Genomic DNA, 17,489 nt, shown 5'->3' on the forward strand with positions numbered 1-17,489 from the left:
ACCACAGTTTCTCATCAATGAGGGCTCTAGTGGGCTCTACCGGGAGCATGGGGCATGGACTCACCCGTGCCTTGATGTGTGACCACCAGGAGAGCTAGACCAGTTCTATCACCATCCGGAAACAATAGCAACTGGACGCAGAGAAGGAGAGGAGTTTTCCATGCAAAATGGCCGCCACCCTGAACCTGTCATCTGTAGGCATTGGAAGAGGGGGAAACATTGTAAGCAACAGTATGTCAATGGAAAGTCTGTTCTAGCAGCAGTGGACTATGTCGCAAACAGGACACAGATTAGGCACTCGTCTTTCTTTGTAGCCATTGAAGAGCTGGAATGTGTAGATCTGGGGGATGTGTAGAAAGCCTGAGGCCCCATGTCTCACATCTAGTCAGACATCCTCCCTGCAGGCTAGAGCAGCTAAAATCCTCTAATTCCAAAATAAAAACAGTTTGGGACTGAGGCAAATCCCTACCCACGTTTTTGCAAATGTGAATGAACATCCTCAAGTCATATCAATCATTTGCACATAATCATAACAAGGCAGTATCAAAAGAGGACCATAGATTACTCTCCAAAAAGTATTGTTGGTGCGTAAAACCTGTGAATCCAGATAAGCCCAAAAAATTGTAATGGGTCTGCAGTCTAAAAGATGCTGCATAAAGCTTACTTCATTATATATAACTCATGTTTTTACTGCATCAGGATAGCATACACATACTTTTCAGCTGAACTGTCTTCTTCAGTGTTTATCTTGGTTCATAACATGCCCATAATCATGTTACACTTCAAATAGATATATATTGATCATTATTTTATTATAATATCAATTGCAGAGAAATAAGCTGAGCAAATTGATACCCCTGTCTTCAATGTTACAGTTCAATACAATATTTCTGCACCTCACGGGACTATTTTTTTCATGAAGCTCCTTTTCGCAACAGGACTGTGCTGGGAAAAGATTATGTGATTGTGATAAACAGCTGGGAAGATTATGACAGAAGATTTGATAAAGACCTGTAATGAATCATGATGACAGAGTGACTGATAAAATGTTTAAAATGTTTGTTTACATCTGAAGTCCTGGAACAAGACGGAATCCGATAGATAGAACATGAACAGGATATTGTTCACATCCCTCCTTTCCCCACATCCTCCTTTCAATATGATTAGATCATATCATCATTTGATCATAACCAAACACATTATCAGAACAGTCATTTTGATTATACAATACAACTCAATAGAAAACATCCTTTACATTTTCTGCCAAAAAGTGACTTGTGTTACAATATAAAATGATCAGTATATTACAGTATCTAAAAGAATGTGTCCACATGTCCATAACACTAGTTGTGCTGAGGTGTTCTGGGTAGGGGCGTCAGATCTTCTTGAATGGCCCTGAACAGCTGCAGCAGGGCGTCTCCCCACAGTGCCTTCTGGTGTTGGGAGGTGGTATGAACCAGAGTCTGGGCAGTGTACACCATAGTGAGCACTGTGCGCTCAAAGTCCTCCCTGCTTAGGGCACCTCTGCGCTGGGACAGGTGGGAGGTCAGACGTCTGATCTCGGATAGTCTCTTGGGCAGGACGTCCTCACAGATAACCTCCAGCTTTTGGACCCTCCTCAGAGACGCCAGCTCCTTGTCTGGGATCACGAAGGGCTTGTCCTCACCCTCAATCTGCATTCCTGCCAGCAGGATCTAGAAGACAGACACAGTTGTATCAGATTCTTTACAGGTTCTGTCAGATCCACTTTTCATACGTCCATCTGTCATATCAATACCTTCATGTTCTGAGATTGTTTGATTGATTTAATCAATTGACTGATTGAATCAACAGAGCAATTTCCCACACATAGTCAGGGTGAATCTCATCTCATGCGCCACCAATGGTATAACTGGAACACAAGTCAAGCTCTTACCAGTAGGGGTCATACAATACATTACAAAATATGTTTGCTGCCTTATTCCTCTGTTGAATCGGACTAAACACTCAATAATTAAGACCTTAAAAATAAGTTTACGTTCCTTCCATGGATAGAGGGAAGTTTTACCTTGAGTAACCTGACTCCCATTGGCATGCATTCATGGATGCCAAGGGAAGTCAGGCTTCCCCCCAAAAATTGTCCAAGAAAAAAAGTTTAAAACAACTGTATCTTTCGTGTCAGTTTTTCAGAGGCGGAATGCATCTCACCAGAGAAAACATTAAAGCGAGTGAAATTGTCCCCCTTTGTCTCTGTATGTGTAGGCCATCTATCTGATGATGTCTGGTCAAAAATAGTTTGGCCTTGATTTAAAAAAAGGATAAAATAATAGCCAATCAGTGTTGAGCTAAATTGTTAATGGTCCTGGCTCACCAAAAAAAGTGTCAAGGGAAGCCAGTTTTGATTTGGCTTCACCCCTATCACATCACATCGAGACCCAAACGTCATTGACAAAAACAACTTGAATTGTGGCATTTCGTTGTATTGTTGTCCTTCGGTGGCTAGCTAGCTAGCTAAAATTGTCCCTTTCCTAAATTAGCCATCGATGGAGATAGGGATTTGGACTTGCGGTTTTACTTAATTCACCATACTGGCAAATTATTATAACTGTGATTCTGATTCAAGGATAGATTCATACATTGGTCTGAGAGGATGGAAGTTCAATATGTAGCTAGATGTAGAAGGCTAATGTTAACTAGCTAATGTTTCCCATGAAAGGAAGTTAGGCTAGCGAGCAAGCATTTTAGCAAGCATTTTAACAAAAAATAAAAGCATGTACTGTATGACAGTCATAGACCGTTTCGTCAACATGAAATAGAGGAGATCGGCATTGGCATTTTTCTACAAGTAGGGTGAGTGAACGTGTTTTTTCTACTTGTACACACACACACACACACACACACACACACACACACACACACACACACACACACACACACAGAGAGAGAGAGAAATCAGAACCATGGACAGCCACATCATATTTAGCTCACGTTGATTGGACTAAATAGTTTTTGGTGTCTTTTAGTTGTCACTGTATTAGACTAAGCATAGGTGATTTGATAATGTTGAAATTATGAAGATGAAATAGTGCTGGAATTGTGGAGGCCGCTCCTGTTTCTTTGCGACTTGCGGTACCTCTCCATGGTTCTAAATCAATAGCTGTTAAGTAGTCCAAAAATTTCAGAAACATTCATTTGCTTGACCATGCTGTTGTTCATGTAACTGTTGGTTACATTCAATATGCTTTGTGGACTTCACTGGACAGAGGTTGCTCTCTGGTTTTGTAATGATGAAACAAAGGCCTGGTTGAGTTTATTCTGCCAGTGTTTTCTTATTGTCTCGGCCTTAGGCCTATATATCATGGTGTCAAGACGTATGAACTAACAGGTTATAGAGCAAACGACGCAATTATCACAACCCATAGGTTGTAATATGTTTTTTTTTATCCTGGCTTGCTTTCCCCAGTGATTTTACCCACACACTATGACTGATGACGACTGCTGACTGAGGCTTCAGCTTCCCTTTCCCAGTGGGTCAAAACTACGTTCCTGCTCCAACCATGACTCTCGTTGTCCAAGTTCAACTGTATGAAATTCAGAAAGTTTGAACCCATGAGCACTGTTTGCCTACAGCTTCTCTGTCTTTGCCCTTCCCACCTTCGACCTCCATGTCGAAGGTGGGAAGGTACCCACAGGATTCACATCAAACAGGAAATGTTTCAGCACTTCAATTAGTAGGAGAAGAGGAGTCAAACATTCAATACGTCTTTAACTTTCACTTCTCTCTCTGAATGGAACTCTGAAGAGAGGAGGAGATGAGGAGATACACACACCTACACACATAGGCCCACTGCTGAAGACAAGAGCTCTCCATCTTTGCTTACTGCACACGTACCTCTTGGTTTCCGTTGTTTGCTCAGCCATGTTCAGAGCTCTGTCATAACAAACTGTAGAAATGTAGCCTCTTCCCATACTGTATTGCCCAATTCCAAATCAGCCCTTAGACTCTATGTGCTCTCAGATCTCCATAAGGGTCTATGGGCCAATTTGATATTTGGCACTGACAAGGACTGATAGAAGAGTTTACTACAGCATGGAGAAAGGGGTCCCTACGGGACCTACAACTCACTTAGGTAAGTCAAGAATTCTTCCCAAAAGCACAAGAGATGAGCTTTCAGGTATTTTTGACTTGTTATGCCTAAGATATTTTATTTAGAAGCAATGGTGAATATAAAAGCTTGAGTGGCATTGATTCTGATGCAACATGTTTTGCTGCTACCCCACAAGATTCACAAACCTTGAATAACCTATGACCTCTGTGTCCATGTTTTCCACTCAAACATCAGAGCGGTGGATGGTTGAACTGTATATGTCCAGACATATTGTTTGCTCCTTGGGCTCCAACATACCAGCTGTAGTATGTGTGGATGAATCTGGGTTGTGCCCACAGTGGATATGGTCTGGCTCAACAACGAGAAGAAGCAGGGACCTCTGGGATATGGAGTTCAATGTCAGAACATTATTAAGTAATAAAGTCAAAACTATCTGAGAGGAGGGTCTCTAGATGATCCATTGTGAGTCGGAGAGAAGAGCCAGACTGTTACAGACTGAGAGCATGCAATACAACTTTACATTTGTGGAAGATTTAACTTTATTTGACAAAAATCTTCTTGTTTCCATGTAACATTCACAATAAGTTAAATCCCCTTTTAAGCCCATTAATGTCATTTCAGCAGAGATGGCTGTTTTCGACTCACCTCAAACAGCAGGTTAACATCTTCCACAGAGTTCTGGAAGGTGGGGTTGACCAATGAGTGTGTGCCACGCTTCACTCTAAAAGCTGATGTGTAACGGGCTGAAGAGAAAGGGGAGAGAAAGTGAGAAGAGGAGAGATAGCATTTTGAGTAGTTGAATGACTCATCAAACCAATGGCAACCAAAAGAAGTCCTGAAATACAATAGATCCAGAATTTCCCGTTGAGCGGGTGACTATGGTTGCTGTTGTTGTGACCAGGAGGTCAGTCAAACTCAGCACACGTTGCAGTATTTACGCAGTGGCATACAGTATACAATATAGTCCAATACATTGACACAGTGGCTATAGGTCATGTAAAATCCTACACTTACTGCACACTGTAAACATGTCTACGTAGGTTAAACTATCGAGCCCCAGGTTTGTGGGAGACAGCTAGGGTGTAAACTGCAGCAGATGTCCCTATGTGAAACCGGGTGAAAACCTTTTAACCTCTGACACCGGTAATCGCAAGTATGTCCCACGTAATAGATGCCCCCTCTTTTCAAAGAGCCAGGTGTGTCTATAGGGCATAGGCTATAGGGTAGGGCGGTCAGATTTCAAAGTGTCAGGGCATATGTGCCGCAGCAGGCCTGAGAGTTCAGGATCTGTGGTCTGCTCTTCATAAAAGCCCATCTCTCAGCCTTCAGAACCGCAGACTCAGGCAGCTCTGTCATTTATAAGGGGAGCTAACCAGGAGCAGAAGCAGAGAAACACCTGGACACAAGCTTACCAACTGGGTTCCAACCTTGGTCTCTTGCATACCACAAGACTGCTGAGCTAAAGGCAGCTCCTGAGCTAAATGCAGCTAAGGCAGGTATTCTGATCTCAGATGAGACCATTCGCTGAGCCACCTCCTTCACACCTATTCTTTGACCTGTAAGGGAGATAGTAGTTATTATATTTACAAAGGACTCGCCTGTTTTCTCAAAAATGACCTAGGCCTGATTAAAATTAAGTGAGATAATGGGACTTTGAGCGGCTTCATTCAACAGTGTTTCCTCTGTATTACTCTGAGCTGCTTCTGAACAGTGAGGGGATGATTTGAGGCAGGAGTCACAGTAGTGACATGGTAATACCATTCACCAGTTTGAGAGGCAGCTACAGTACATAGGGACATTCTTGTGGGTCAAGTATTTGACTTCAACAGAAAAATATGTCACGTTGAGAAATGTTGTTAAGATGACCTAGAGATGACCCAGCCCAACCCAAAGAAAGTTTGGTGCAACAGCATCTCTCCCTCAATACGTTATTCACTTTCTTTTCCATTACAGCCCTGAATACCTGGCAGGGACTGTTTTGAAAGTACAAGGCCATGTGCTTTTGGGTTGAAGGGTCAGGTACAGACAGACAAGGTCCAAATAAGAAGCTTGATTGGAAGTCGGAGCATGTATGAAGTGGACACAAACAGACCATCGATCATGCAGTGCTTCAGTCTGTCTGAGGAATGCCTGGGCCCTGGACAGAACAGAAAGGTTATGGCAGGAACACAGCGTGACTAGGGGTAAATTACGTTTTCCTCTCAACAGTTAAGAGTTCAACGCGGTTGTGACTGAGCTTTATAAAACATAACATGCAGGGAACTATTTGTCCATACTTTACTCTCATTCTCTCATAGAATGTCACTCTCTGGTAGGTGTTGTGTCTATCTGAGCTTGGATAGATTCCCTACTACTGTAGAACGTGCTCTTGTTACTAATCTAAGCCAGATATCCAATCACTGTACAGTAATCTGCTGTTTGAGCCAAGAGAAATATAGGCTCACTGAGCTTAATGAGGGTCATAGTTTAAACATTGTCCCTCTCAATGGAAACTGATCAGGAATCAGCTCCTGGTCAACTGACACCCAGCACAATTCCACTCACTGTTCTCCGACTGTACTCCTTATGGAATCTGATCCAAGACCAGCTCTTGTTACTCCCAGTCCCCCTCCACTGAACTTCTAACTGTCCCGCCACCAAGGCCTCACACTCTCGACAGGACAACACTTGCCACATTCTCCCAATAACCCAATTCAGAAAAAGGGTTAAATATTCAGCGTTGGAATGTATAAGCATACAGAACACACCCATAGGGACAACAACTTTTATTGGCACAGAGCCAGTGTGAACAGTGAGGTTATGAGGTCTATGAGGTTCATTTCCATGCTTATTTTTTCCATTAATCGTTTGATGTTAAGGCGATGCCATACCTCTGTGGAGATATTAGCTCCAAAATGGTTGCTCCAACCAGCCAGCAATTTTTATGGGTTTCACCACTAGTTGCACAGGCGCCATACATACAGCAGCTGCGAGGAATGCCAGACATTGCCGTCATCGTTTTCACCCGGATTTGGGCTGATATGTGCTACTGTGCATCCAAGTGTGATAATGATTCAGTATGCATTGGAAAGCCTAAGCCCCAATGTTGACTTTTATCCAGTAGCACATCCTTTCCTGATGCCTTCCAGTGTGTATCTATCTATAAGTGGAAGTAGGTGGAGCTGGAATTCCACACACAGAGATGATGAGTTGAGTCCACTGTGTTGAGCCCGAGTCAGAAGTGAAGAACAGGAGGGAACCTTCTTTTCACCTCAGCAGAACAACAGCAACACAAAGAAACATCTACGTTCAATGCCCATGTAATGTGTAATCTTGCCTGAGACCCAAAGACCCAAAGACCCAAAAACACAGTCGTCTGATACACAGTAGACTCGGTTTCCAAATCTAGCCGGTCACATATGGAATAAGTGCTTGCTGGTTTAAAGTGGATGATCCACCTCTGCAAGTAGATCTCAGTTTTCAAACTCTGAGCTAGACGAAATCAATCATCGCTCGTGCTTCTCGGCCCACTGTAGCGCTAGACTAAATAATCAGTGTTTGCTAGACTAAATAATCAGTGTTTGCTAGACTAAATAATCAGTGTTTGCTAGACTAAATAATCAGTGTTTGCTAGACTAAATAACCAGTGTTTGCTAGACTAAATAACCAGTGTTTGCTAGACTAAATAATCAGTGTTTGCTAGACTAAATAATCAGTGTTTGCTAGACTAAATAATCAGTGTTTGCTAGACTAAATAATCAGTGTTTGCTAGACTAAATAATCAGTGTTTGCTAGACTAAATAATCAGTGTTTGCTAGACTAAATAATCAGTGTTTGCTAGGACACTGTCCCCTGTGTCCTGACAAACAAGCAGGGAACTTGTAATCTCCCTCTAAGCACATGCAATGAGCCAGGGGAAAACACAAAGCCATTCATTACAAGCAGTGCTAAATGGTCCTGGCTGGAATTGTGTCTTGATTTGAGAAAAGCAGCAAAAACAGAGGTCACTGTCCTCCAGGTTTACAGTAATGGTTATTTGGATAAAAGTCAGAGCCAAAACCAAAGTCAGGAACATTTCCCATACTACAACTGATGAATGATGTTTTCTTAACCAGTTTACACATTTGTATTGGGATGTCTAAACTGATATTTTCCACAGAATAGACACACTCCAGAGCAAGCTAAGTATATGTCCTAATTAGAACTTTCCCAGTGGACTGAAGACCTGAGAGCTCCATTTATGGGACAAGATATGTCACAATGTTGAAGGGATAACAATATATCAAGTCAGATATGCAGATGTTTTTCCAAGCTGCTGCAGTCAAAACAGCTGGGGGAGAATTGGGGAGCAGTCAGAGGGACACAGTGGGCCAGAGACAGTCACATGGGCTACACTTACAGTTTGTCCCCTATTCTAAATCACTGTCTGCATGTCCCCTCTATCAAATCATAAATATTCAGATATGGTCTTTAGGGGCGATCTGACATTCAATAGCCATACAGTAGATAAGCTTAGTACTAGTATGACATGGATGTAATAATGTAATAATACATTCAGAATGGATACTGAGACACATGACTGATTGACAGACCAGTTTCCCCTATGGGACTAATAAAGTTTGTATTATTTTATCTGATCATGTCAGGCTCGTATCCACACAGACACATCATGCATATGACTGGATCTCATCTGCTAGCAAAGACCTGAGCTAAGTCGCATTTCCTGAAGCAGGTTCAACATCATGTGACTGATTCAGTGATTGAAATCCACCCTCCTACATTCCTTAATTTGGAGGGATCTATTTTTGGCCGTCGACATTTCTAAGGAAGCAAACATTGACGTGTGTGGGAGGGAGGGAGGGAGGGAGGGAGGGAGGGAGGGAGGGAGGGAGGGAGGGAGGGAGGGAGGGAGGGAGGGAGGGAGGGAGGGAGGGAGGGAGGGAGGGAGGGAGGGAGGGAAGGAAGGAAGGAAAATGTATGAATGTGGATCCAAATGTTTGGACCCAATTACAAGAAGGCACTTGAAGTTGTTTTTCGCTGGGAACTTTGTTGAAAGATATTCAGAAAATATAATCTCTCTCCTTCTCGTCAACACAATCATATACATACAGGAGACTAACACCCACAGCCTTGCCAAAGCAAACAAAACATTTGTCTTTTCTTCAAAAAACATAAAATCTCATAAAAGTCTGCAAACACATCAGAACAAAAGTCTGCATACATTTGTTTTTGCCTACTTAACTCCACCTAAATAATATATTTGGCAGCTAAATGTTCAGTTGTAATAACACACAACGGTACTTAATACATAACCATATTGTAGATTTTTTCCTTTGATTCCAAAATGCAGTTCATTACATCTTATTGCTCTTAGTTCTGAAAACGTCTACACAACAACCATTAACTTTCTATGAACGTGTCTGTGTTGACCCCTCAAACTGACCTGAAGTCAGCCTAAACTCTGTGAGGTACTCAGGTGTCCTACCTTTCCTCCAGTGTTGAGCAGCAGCCAGGAACAGCTGGCAGTAGAACACAGTGATGAATAGACCCCACTGATGCATCATGCTGACTCTCGGCCCAGCGCACACACACTGACACTTCCCTGTCGTCTGTCTGTCTCAATGGGATCTGAATGTGGATCAGTCACCAGCCAATCAAAGCAGCCAGCCAGGCCCCAGCTGGAGAGAGCTGTGTACAAACAACCCTCAGGAGAATGAGGTAAGAACGCTGACTGGAGCACTGCTAAACCACTTCACATGCAACTGCTTCATCCTTTCCTCTCCACCACTCTGTCTGTCTGTTTCTCTCTCTCCTCCCCTTCCCTATCTCTGCCTCCCCCCTCTCTCTCTGTCTGTGACTGAGTGCTGAGTTCCCTCTGGCCAAGCTGTCTGGGCTGTCATCTGGAAGTCATCAAGACCCAGGGAATGGCTGCTCTGTTAGTGGCTGGCCTGCCGCTCACTGTGCTACTGGCTGAGGCAGAGCTGACACCAGACTGGCTGCAGCTGGTCTACAACCTGTAAAACCTGTCCAGTATCATCATCATCATCATCATCATCATCATCATCATCGTGGTCACCGTCTTTTCCAATATGGGTACCATTAGCATAATGGTCATCATGGTCATATCGTAACCTCGTCCCCAGGCTTATTGCTACCTCACACAGAGACAACGATGGTGGCTGAGACTATCACTTCTGTGAGGAATACCACGTCTCCATCATCATCTTCATCTTCATTATCATCATACTCTGTCTTAGAATCCACCTGCATTCCACATATTGTATACACAGTAAGTCTCTGACAGCTTCATCACAGACAAGAGTGAAACACCAATATCTGCCCACTTCAAATACATCCACTCCACATACAATAGGCTACAGTGCAGTATAGCATTTCAGGGTTCTCTTCGTCTCTCCATTGTCCCCTCAACCGTTTCTGTTCTCTTTGTAGTCACATGATGTCAGTTACAATAACATTCAGAACTCTCGCTACCAGGGCCAAGGAGCATAGTGGTTTGCTCAGGAATCCAGGGGCTTTGCTTTGGTTGGCCTGTCCTCTGAGATGAAGGAAAATAACTGGAAAAACCAAGCGATTTCAGAAACGAGTCTGCTATTATTAAATAGAATTACACCATTCTACCTCAGCTTACTGACTGCGGATGACAAATGTTTTTGCAGTATGTATTTCAGAGCTCAACCAATATCGGCTATATCAGTAATCGACTGCTGAGAACTAATGGTCTATGCATAAATTATCATTTGGGTTAAACGGTTTGTTTTACTATTACTGCTTCTATATTATCAGCTCATGATCATAAAAAATATGACTGATGACTGATGTGAAATCTAAATGAAAATCTAAAATTGCCAGTAGTTTTAATTACCCACTTCACATCACTATTGCCACCACCTTGATTAGGTAACTTCAAACATTTCACTGATATATCAGGCAATGCTGGAGGGCATGATTAATTGAGTGCCCGCTAAAGTTATTTGCTTTACGAACACAATATGTTGAATTGAAACGTTCTCCTCTAAAACCAGATGGGCACCTGAGGTATTCTGCCCTTCCGTGTCTCACTGAAGGAACAGTATATTCAAATAAAGCATGATGAGAGAAGGTGATGATATTCCCAGTGAACAAGTTTTAACACCTGTCTCTCAGTACGTTACACAATCAACTCATAAGGTAATAACAGATGGTGCTCCTGAGTCGGAGAGAACAATGTCCAGTAGGTAAAGAAAACCTCACCACAGCCTGTCTCTCGTCTCCTTACTGGAAGGGTCATGGTAGAGAGGAACTCCAGTCTTTTTGTTGACCTACCCAGCACCTTTACTCTTAGAAGAAAGACCGTAGTAAATCAGCCTGTTGAAATGGATGAGGAGGTGAGACTGTGACACAGGACCATGTCCACAGCCAGGATTTACTCCTAGTAAGGTCAAATGGTCGAATTAAACATATCCCAGAGGTCACATGGTCAAGTCAAGCATATCCCTAACTGTAGGCTAAAAAATTAAATGAGGTCCACAGGAGCTCCTGGATACATGAGCAGGAAAAAGTCCCAGCCCTAATAATTTCTACTGACATGTAGTTCTCCATTTACCAGCAGGGGGAAGGCTAAGAACATTCTGTATGTTTCTTGTTTTTCCCATCACTCCAGCACCCATCAGACTGATGCCCTTTTCAAACTATTTTGGTGATGCTGTGTGAATTTGAGAACGAATTCTATTAAGATAAATGCTCACGATATGAATGCACTTGAGAGAGATGTAAGGGTTGTTTGGGTTCAGGTCCAGGTGGGGACCCTTGAGAAATCGCTCAAGTGCTTAATTGCCCAAGTCGTGCTGTAAAGCTCGGTAATGCATAAAATATGCAAATGAATAGGAGGGCATTATAAGTCTGTAAAGCTTCAATAGTCAAATTACCTTTAGACAAGACAAGTGCAGCTGCAGTCCCCACAGGAGAACTACAAAAGAAAAGCATATTAATGTATACACTTCAGACTCTAAATGTCACATGACTGTAAATACCAGCAATCAGGATGGGGCAGTTAATACAGAATCGTTATTTGAGCTGTAGCAAAAGGTTTAATGGACAATATAAATTCTTGGCAGGGTCAGCACCAGTGCCTATCTGATACGTCTTCCACCACACAATTCTGAGTCATCCGATATCAAGATTGAACTGAATTTCCCTAAAAACATCCAACATAAGAGACCCATTATGAATTGACAAAACATTACTGTAGAAACATATCCTAAACCCTGTCAGGAGGATATTAGTTCAGAGCTAATTTGTCTGGACACAGACAGCGGCTCAGCTGCGTGATCCATCTCCACTGTGTCTTAACTGCAAATGGAGCTGATGTCTCCTGGCCCTCTCCCATGACAGCTCCTCTTATTATGGTTGGCCAGAGGACACACACACCATCCAGGCTCTCTTAGAGAGATTCCAATGCTGCTGCTGTTGATTATGCCTCTCCCCAAGACCAGCGGAGCCTGCAGAACTAACCAGCCAAATCACAACACCCAACACCAGCCTCAATACTTAGACATAGAAACAATTACAATGCAATAACGACTCACTATGGACATCATGCTTCGTAATTGCTCTGAAATTAATGACCACCGGTGACGAAGTTCCCTTAAATGATCTTTGGGTTTTTCTGTTGCACCACCACTTTTTGACCAGTCCAGCACTTCAGTAATGAGAAGGAAAAACTTGATTGGTGTCTAAAACTTCAACAGAAGGTGATATTTGCTCCTTCACTTTGTGAGAGCAGTGTTTCAGTCATTAGTCTTAGTCATTGCAGTTCCAGTTGCAGGTATTCTGAAGCTTGTCAGTGTCTATGTGCTGAGGCAGTATCGCATGTCTTTGCTGAATTCCTGCAGGTTGTTGTTGGTGTGTCGTGGGCAGTGACACATTCGCCCTGGGTAACAGATTTTCCTGTGACTTTCCTGTGGTGAGTGAGAGGTGTTGATGATGGTGACACGCTGAGAGCTTCCTGCCGTGTTACATGTGGGCAGAGTGATTATTTCTGACACAGTGATTAGGAAGGTACACAGACGTCTCAGGTCATGCTGTAGCAATTAATAATTATAGCACAGTGTTAGTAATGTATACAATGAAGGCATGTTTGCTGACCAGAGAGCCATCACACCTCTATCTCCTGCCCTCCTCTCCCTCCCCCCGTCCCCCTCCTCCTGTCCCCCTCCTCTCCCTCCCCCTGTCCCCTTCCTCTCCCTCCCCCCATCCCCCTCCTCTCCGTCCCCCTCCCCCCCATCCCCCTCATCTCCGTCTCCAGGGACAACTCGGTCACCTGCAGAATGGTAGAGGGGAGTGTCACCGGACCAGTCTGGAAGTGACGGGTGCATGGTGATGGCGACATTGCCTGGTGATACGACTTTGGTTGACGGAAGGTTTGGGAAGGGAAATTCTGGTTGCTACGCCCAAGGGCTGCACACACAGGCAGGCTAATGTTGAGAGAAATGCATCTGCTGTTGAAATAGTTGGGGATGACTCAACATGCGGACAATAGCTGGTAGAAATCGCACCATCTTGAAAGGACATTGTATTTATCTACACAACCTGTTGTTGTTTCTTGACGGTGCTTGATGCCATATCAAGTAAAGATACATAAGAACATAATTGAGGCCCTATTGTCCAGTCCATGCCACAACCCATCAAGCCATAACTACCAACCGCTTCCACCTGATCTATGTCAGTCTCTCCAACCCCTCTAATAATAATAATAATAATAAATGTATTTTATCAGTAGAGGCTGCTGAGTGGAGGACGGCTCATAATAATGTCGGGAATGGCATCAAACCCATGGAAACCATGTGTTTGATGTATTTGATACCATTCCACTGATTCTGCTCCAGCCATTACCACAAGCCCGTCCTCCCCAATTAAGGAGCCACCAACCTCCTGTGTATTTAATAGGCAGGGTAGCCTAGAGGTTAGAGTGTTGGACTAGTAACTGGAAGGTTGCAAGTTCAAACCCCCGAGCTGACAAGGTACAAAGCTGTCGTTCTGCCCCTGAACAGGCAGTTAACCCACTGTTCCTAGGCCGTCATTGAAAGTAAGAATTTGTTCTTAACTGAGTTAAATAAAGGTAAAATATAAAAATTACACTTTTCATACAGAATCTCAAATTCACGGAGCTGGCAGTTGATGGGAGATAGCTAGATCATGATGCAGTTCAGTAAAGGAGTAGCTTGAGTGGAGGTGGCGTCGATGGTACAGCCAGGGATGGAGAAACAACAGTCGGGAGCTCTTTATCAGGCACCTCTGAAGTTCACAGCTACTCCTCCCCTGTAGGCACGCTGGAACATCCACCACCGAATGTGTAGCACCCACCTGGGTGATGCTTCAGCAGCTATAAGTGCCTGAGAGACCGAGGTGAGCCTCTGTAATCCTCTCACACCATAGTCCACATCCTTCCAGAAACCGAGGCATCATTCAAATTAGATTTGCTATCTAGCTAATGCTAACCAAGCCAAGTAAACAGACTTCCCAGCTAGTGAGCTAAGGCTAGCGAAGCCAAGTGACCAGATTTCCCAACTAGTTAGTTAATGCTAGCAAAGCCAAGTAAACAGAAAGACCAAAAGATAGAGAGAGAGAGAAGGAGAGAGCGAGAGACAGAAAGAGAGACAGCGAGAGAGAGGTCTGAAGTGAACCCACCTGAAAGGGTGAGTTGGGACACAGCAGGCTCTCTTGGGGGGCATTCTAGGACAGGTGGAGGGGTTGTTCAATGAGGTCCAATAGTCAGGGTTGGGGGAAACGGAAGGACCTCAGAGTAGCATACGTGTTGTTTTCCAGAAGTGGACACCAAACACATCAAAGGGGGGGCAGGGTAGCCTAGTGGTTAGAGCGTTGGACTAGCAACCATTGCAAGTTCAAATCCCGAGCTGACAAGGTACAAATCTGTCATTCTGCCCCTGAACAGGCAGTTAACCCACTGTTCCTAGGCCGTCATTGAAAATAAGAATTTATTCTTAACTGACTTGCCTAGTTAAATAAAGGTTAAAAAGGTGGCTGATGGTAGGATGAGTCCAGACCTCCTGCTAGATGCACAACACAGGAAACATGCACTGCCAGCAGAAACAGAGAGAACAGAGAGAGACAACTTTTTTCCCCCAGAGAAAGAGAGAGAGAGAGAACAGAGACAGAGAGAGAGAACAGATAGAGGAAAAGTAACTGCACAAAGAAGGAGAAAGGATGGGAAGAGTCTGAACAAAGTGGGGTTAGGATCGACCAAGAGGGAATACGTATGTCAAAATGCATCCAAGTCAACAGTATTGGTTGAAGCGGACAGACAGTGCATTCGGAAAGTATTCAGTCCCCTTCCCTTTTTCCATATTTTGATACGTTACAGCCTTATTCTAAAATGGATTACATATTTTTCCCCCCTCATCAATCTACACACAATACCCCATAATGTACAAGAAAAAACAGATCAAATACCATATTTACATAAGTATTCAGACCCTTTGCTATGAGACAAAAATTGAGCTCAGGTGCATCATGTTTTCATTGATCATCCGTGAGGTGTTTTTACAACTTGATTGGAGTCCACCTGTGGTAAATTCAATTAAGGTCCCACAGTTGACAGTACATGTCACATCAAAAACCAAGACATGAGGTCAAAGAATTGTCTGTAGAGCTCCTAGACAGGATTGTGTTGAGGCACAGATCTGGGGAAGGGTACCAAAAACATTCTGCAGCATTGAAGGTCCCCAAGAACACAGGGGCCTCCATCAATTTTAAATGGAAGAAGTTTGGAACCACCAAGACTCTTCCTAGAGCTGGCCGCCCAGCCAAACTGAGCGCTCAGGACCTTCCAACAGAACAACAGCCAAGACAACACAGGAGTGGCTTCGGGACAAGTCTCTGAATGTCCTTGAGTGGCTCAGCCAGAGCCCGGACTTGAACTTGATCCAACATCTCTGGAGAGACCTGAAAATAGCTGTGCAGCGAAGCTGCCCATCAAACCTGACAGAGCTTGAGAGGATCTTCAGAGAAGAATGAGAGAAACTCCCCAAATACAGGTGTGCCAAGCTTGCCAATACCCAAGAAGACTCGAGGCTGTAAGTGCTGCCAAAGGTGCTTCAACAAAGTACTGAGTAAAGGGTCTGACCACTTATGTAAATGTGATATTTCTGTTAAAAGCCTGTTTTTGCTTTGTCATTATGGGATATTGTTTGTAGATTGATGAGGGGAAAAAACTATAGAATTAACAAAATGTGGAAAAATTCTAGGGGTCTAAATACTTTCCTAATGCACTGTAGGTGTTGTATCAGAGTAGCCAGCACGCTTATGTTGGTTTACAGAGGTCCATCAACCCACAGGAGAAGAAGAGGATATTGTATACTGGCTGCAGTATATACAGTATGTTGTGTTCACCCCTAATGCATTATAACGCAACATGCAACAATTTCAAAGATGTTACTAAGTTACAGTTTATGTAAGTAAATCAGTCAATTTAAATAAATTCATTAGGCATTAATCTATGGATTTCACATTAAAAAAATGGGCCTCACAATGGGTCTCAGGATCTCATCAACGTATTTTTGTGCATTTAAATTGACAATGATAAAATACAATTGTGTTCGTTGTCCACAGCTTATGCCTGCCCATACCATAACCCCGTCACCACCATGGGGCAGTCTGTTTACAACATCGACATCAGCAAACCGCTTGCCCACACAAGGCCATTACACATGGTCCGCGGTTGTAAGGTCGGTTGGATGTTGGAAGCGGCTTATGGTGAAGAAATTAACTTTAAATTATCTGGCAACAGCTCTGGTAGACATGCCTGAAGTCAGCATTCCAATTGTATGCTCCCTCAAAACTTGAGACATCTGTGGCATCGTGTTGTGTGACAAAAATGCACATTTTAGAGTGGCCTTTTAATGTCCCCAGCAAAAGGTGCACCTGTGTAATAATGATCCTGCTGTTTAATCAGCTTCTTGATATGCCACACCTGTCAGGTGGATGGATTGTCTTGGCAAAGGAGCAATGCTCACCAACAGGGATGTAAACAAATGTGTGGAAAACATTTGAGAGAAATAAGCTTTTTGTGCATATGGAACATTTCTGAGATGTTTTATTTCAGCTCATGAAACATGGGAACTTTACATGTTGTGTTTATATTTTTGTTCAGTGTTTTATATGATGACTGTGGTTATGTCACTCACCTCTGGTAATCTCCAATAACGGCGTTAGGGTAATAAGCTCCCACAAAGCAGAACCATTATGTGATGATTCCACTAACCTCCCTTGAGACAGTGATGCAGCTTGAAATAATATAAAATATTATGTTTGGCATTGAGAAGATGAACATTTCTCTCCCATTCTCTACTCTCATTGATTGCCTTGTTGCTATGCAGTGTAATAATTTCCCTAACTACAGAGTTC

At 43.3% G+C, this 17,489-nt stretch overlaps 1 protein-coding gene across 2 annotated transcripts; it reads right to left on the bottom strand.

The window, feature by feature from the left end:
• Positions 1-797: 797 nt before the first annotated feature.
• LOC110490486 (protein FAM180A) lies at positions 798-10,002 on the bottom strand. 2 transcript variants are annotated; one of them, XM_021563894.2, is made up of 4 exons: positions 9,553-10,002; positions 5,501-5,644; positions 4,734-4,831; positions 798-1,694 (listed from the first exon to the last, which is right to left on the bottom strand). In XM_021563894.2, exons 1-4 carry the CDS (start codon positions 9,629-9,631, stop codon positions 1,344-1,346), a joined length of 672 nt encoding a protein of 223 aa, XP_021419569.2. In that variant the 5' UTR covers positions 9,632-10,002; the 3' UTR covers positions 798-1,343. The 2 variants fall into 2 exon arrangements, with proteins under 2 accessions (XP_021419569.2, XP_021419570.2); XM_021563895.2 differs by lacking the exon at positions 5,501-5,644 and having other exon boundaries at positions 9,553-9,984.
• Positions 10,003-17,489: the final 7,487 nt, after the last annotated feature.

This window comes from Oncorhynchus mykiss, chromosome 15, assembly GCF_013265735.2.
Source record: "Oncorhynchus mykiss isolate Arlee chromosome 15, USDA_OmykA_1.1, whole genome shotgun sequence".
Lineage (NCBI taxonomy): Eukaryota > Metazoa > Chordata > Actinopteri > Salmoniformes > Salmonidae > Oncorhynchus > Oncorhynchus mykiss.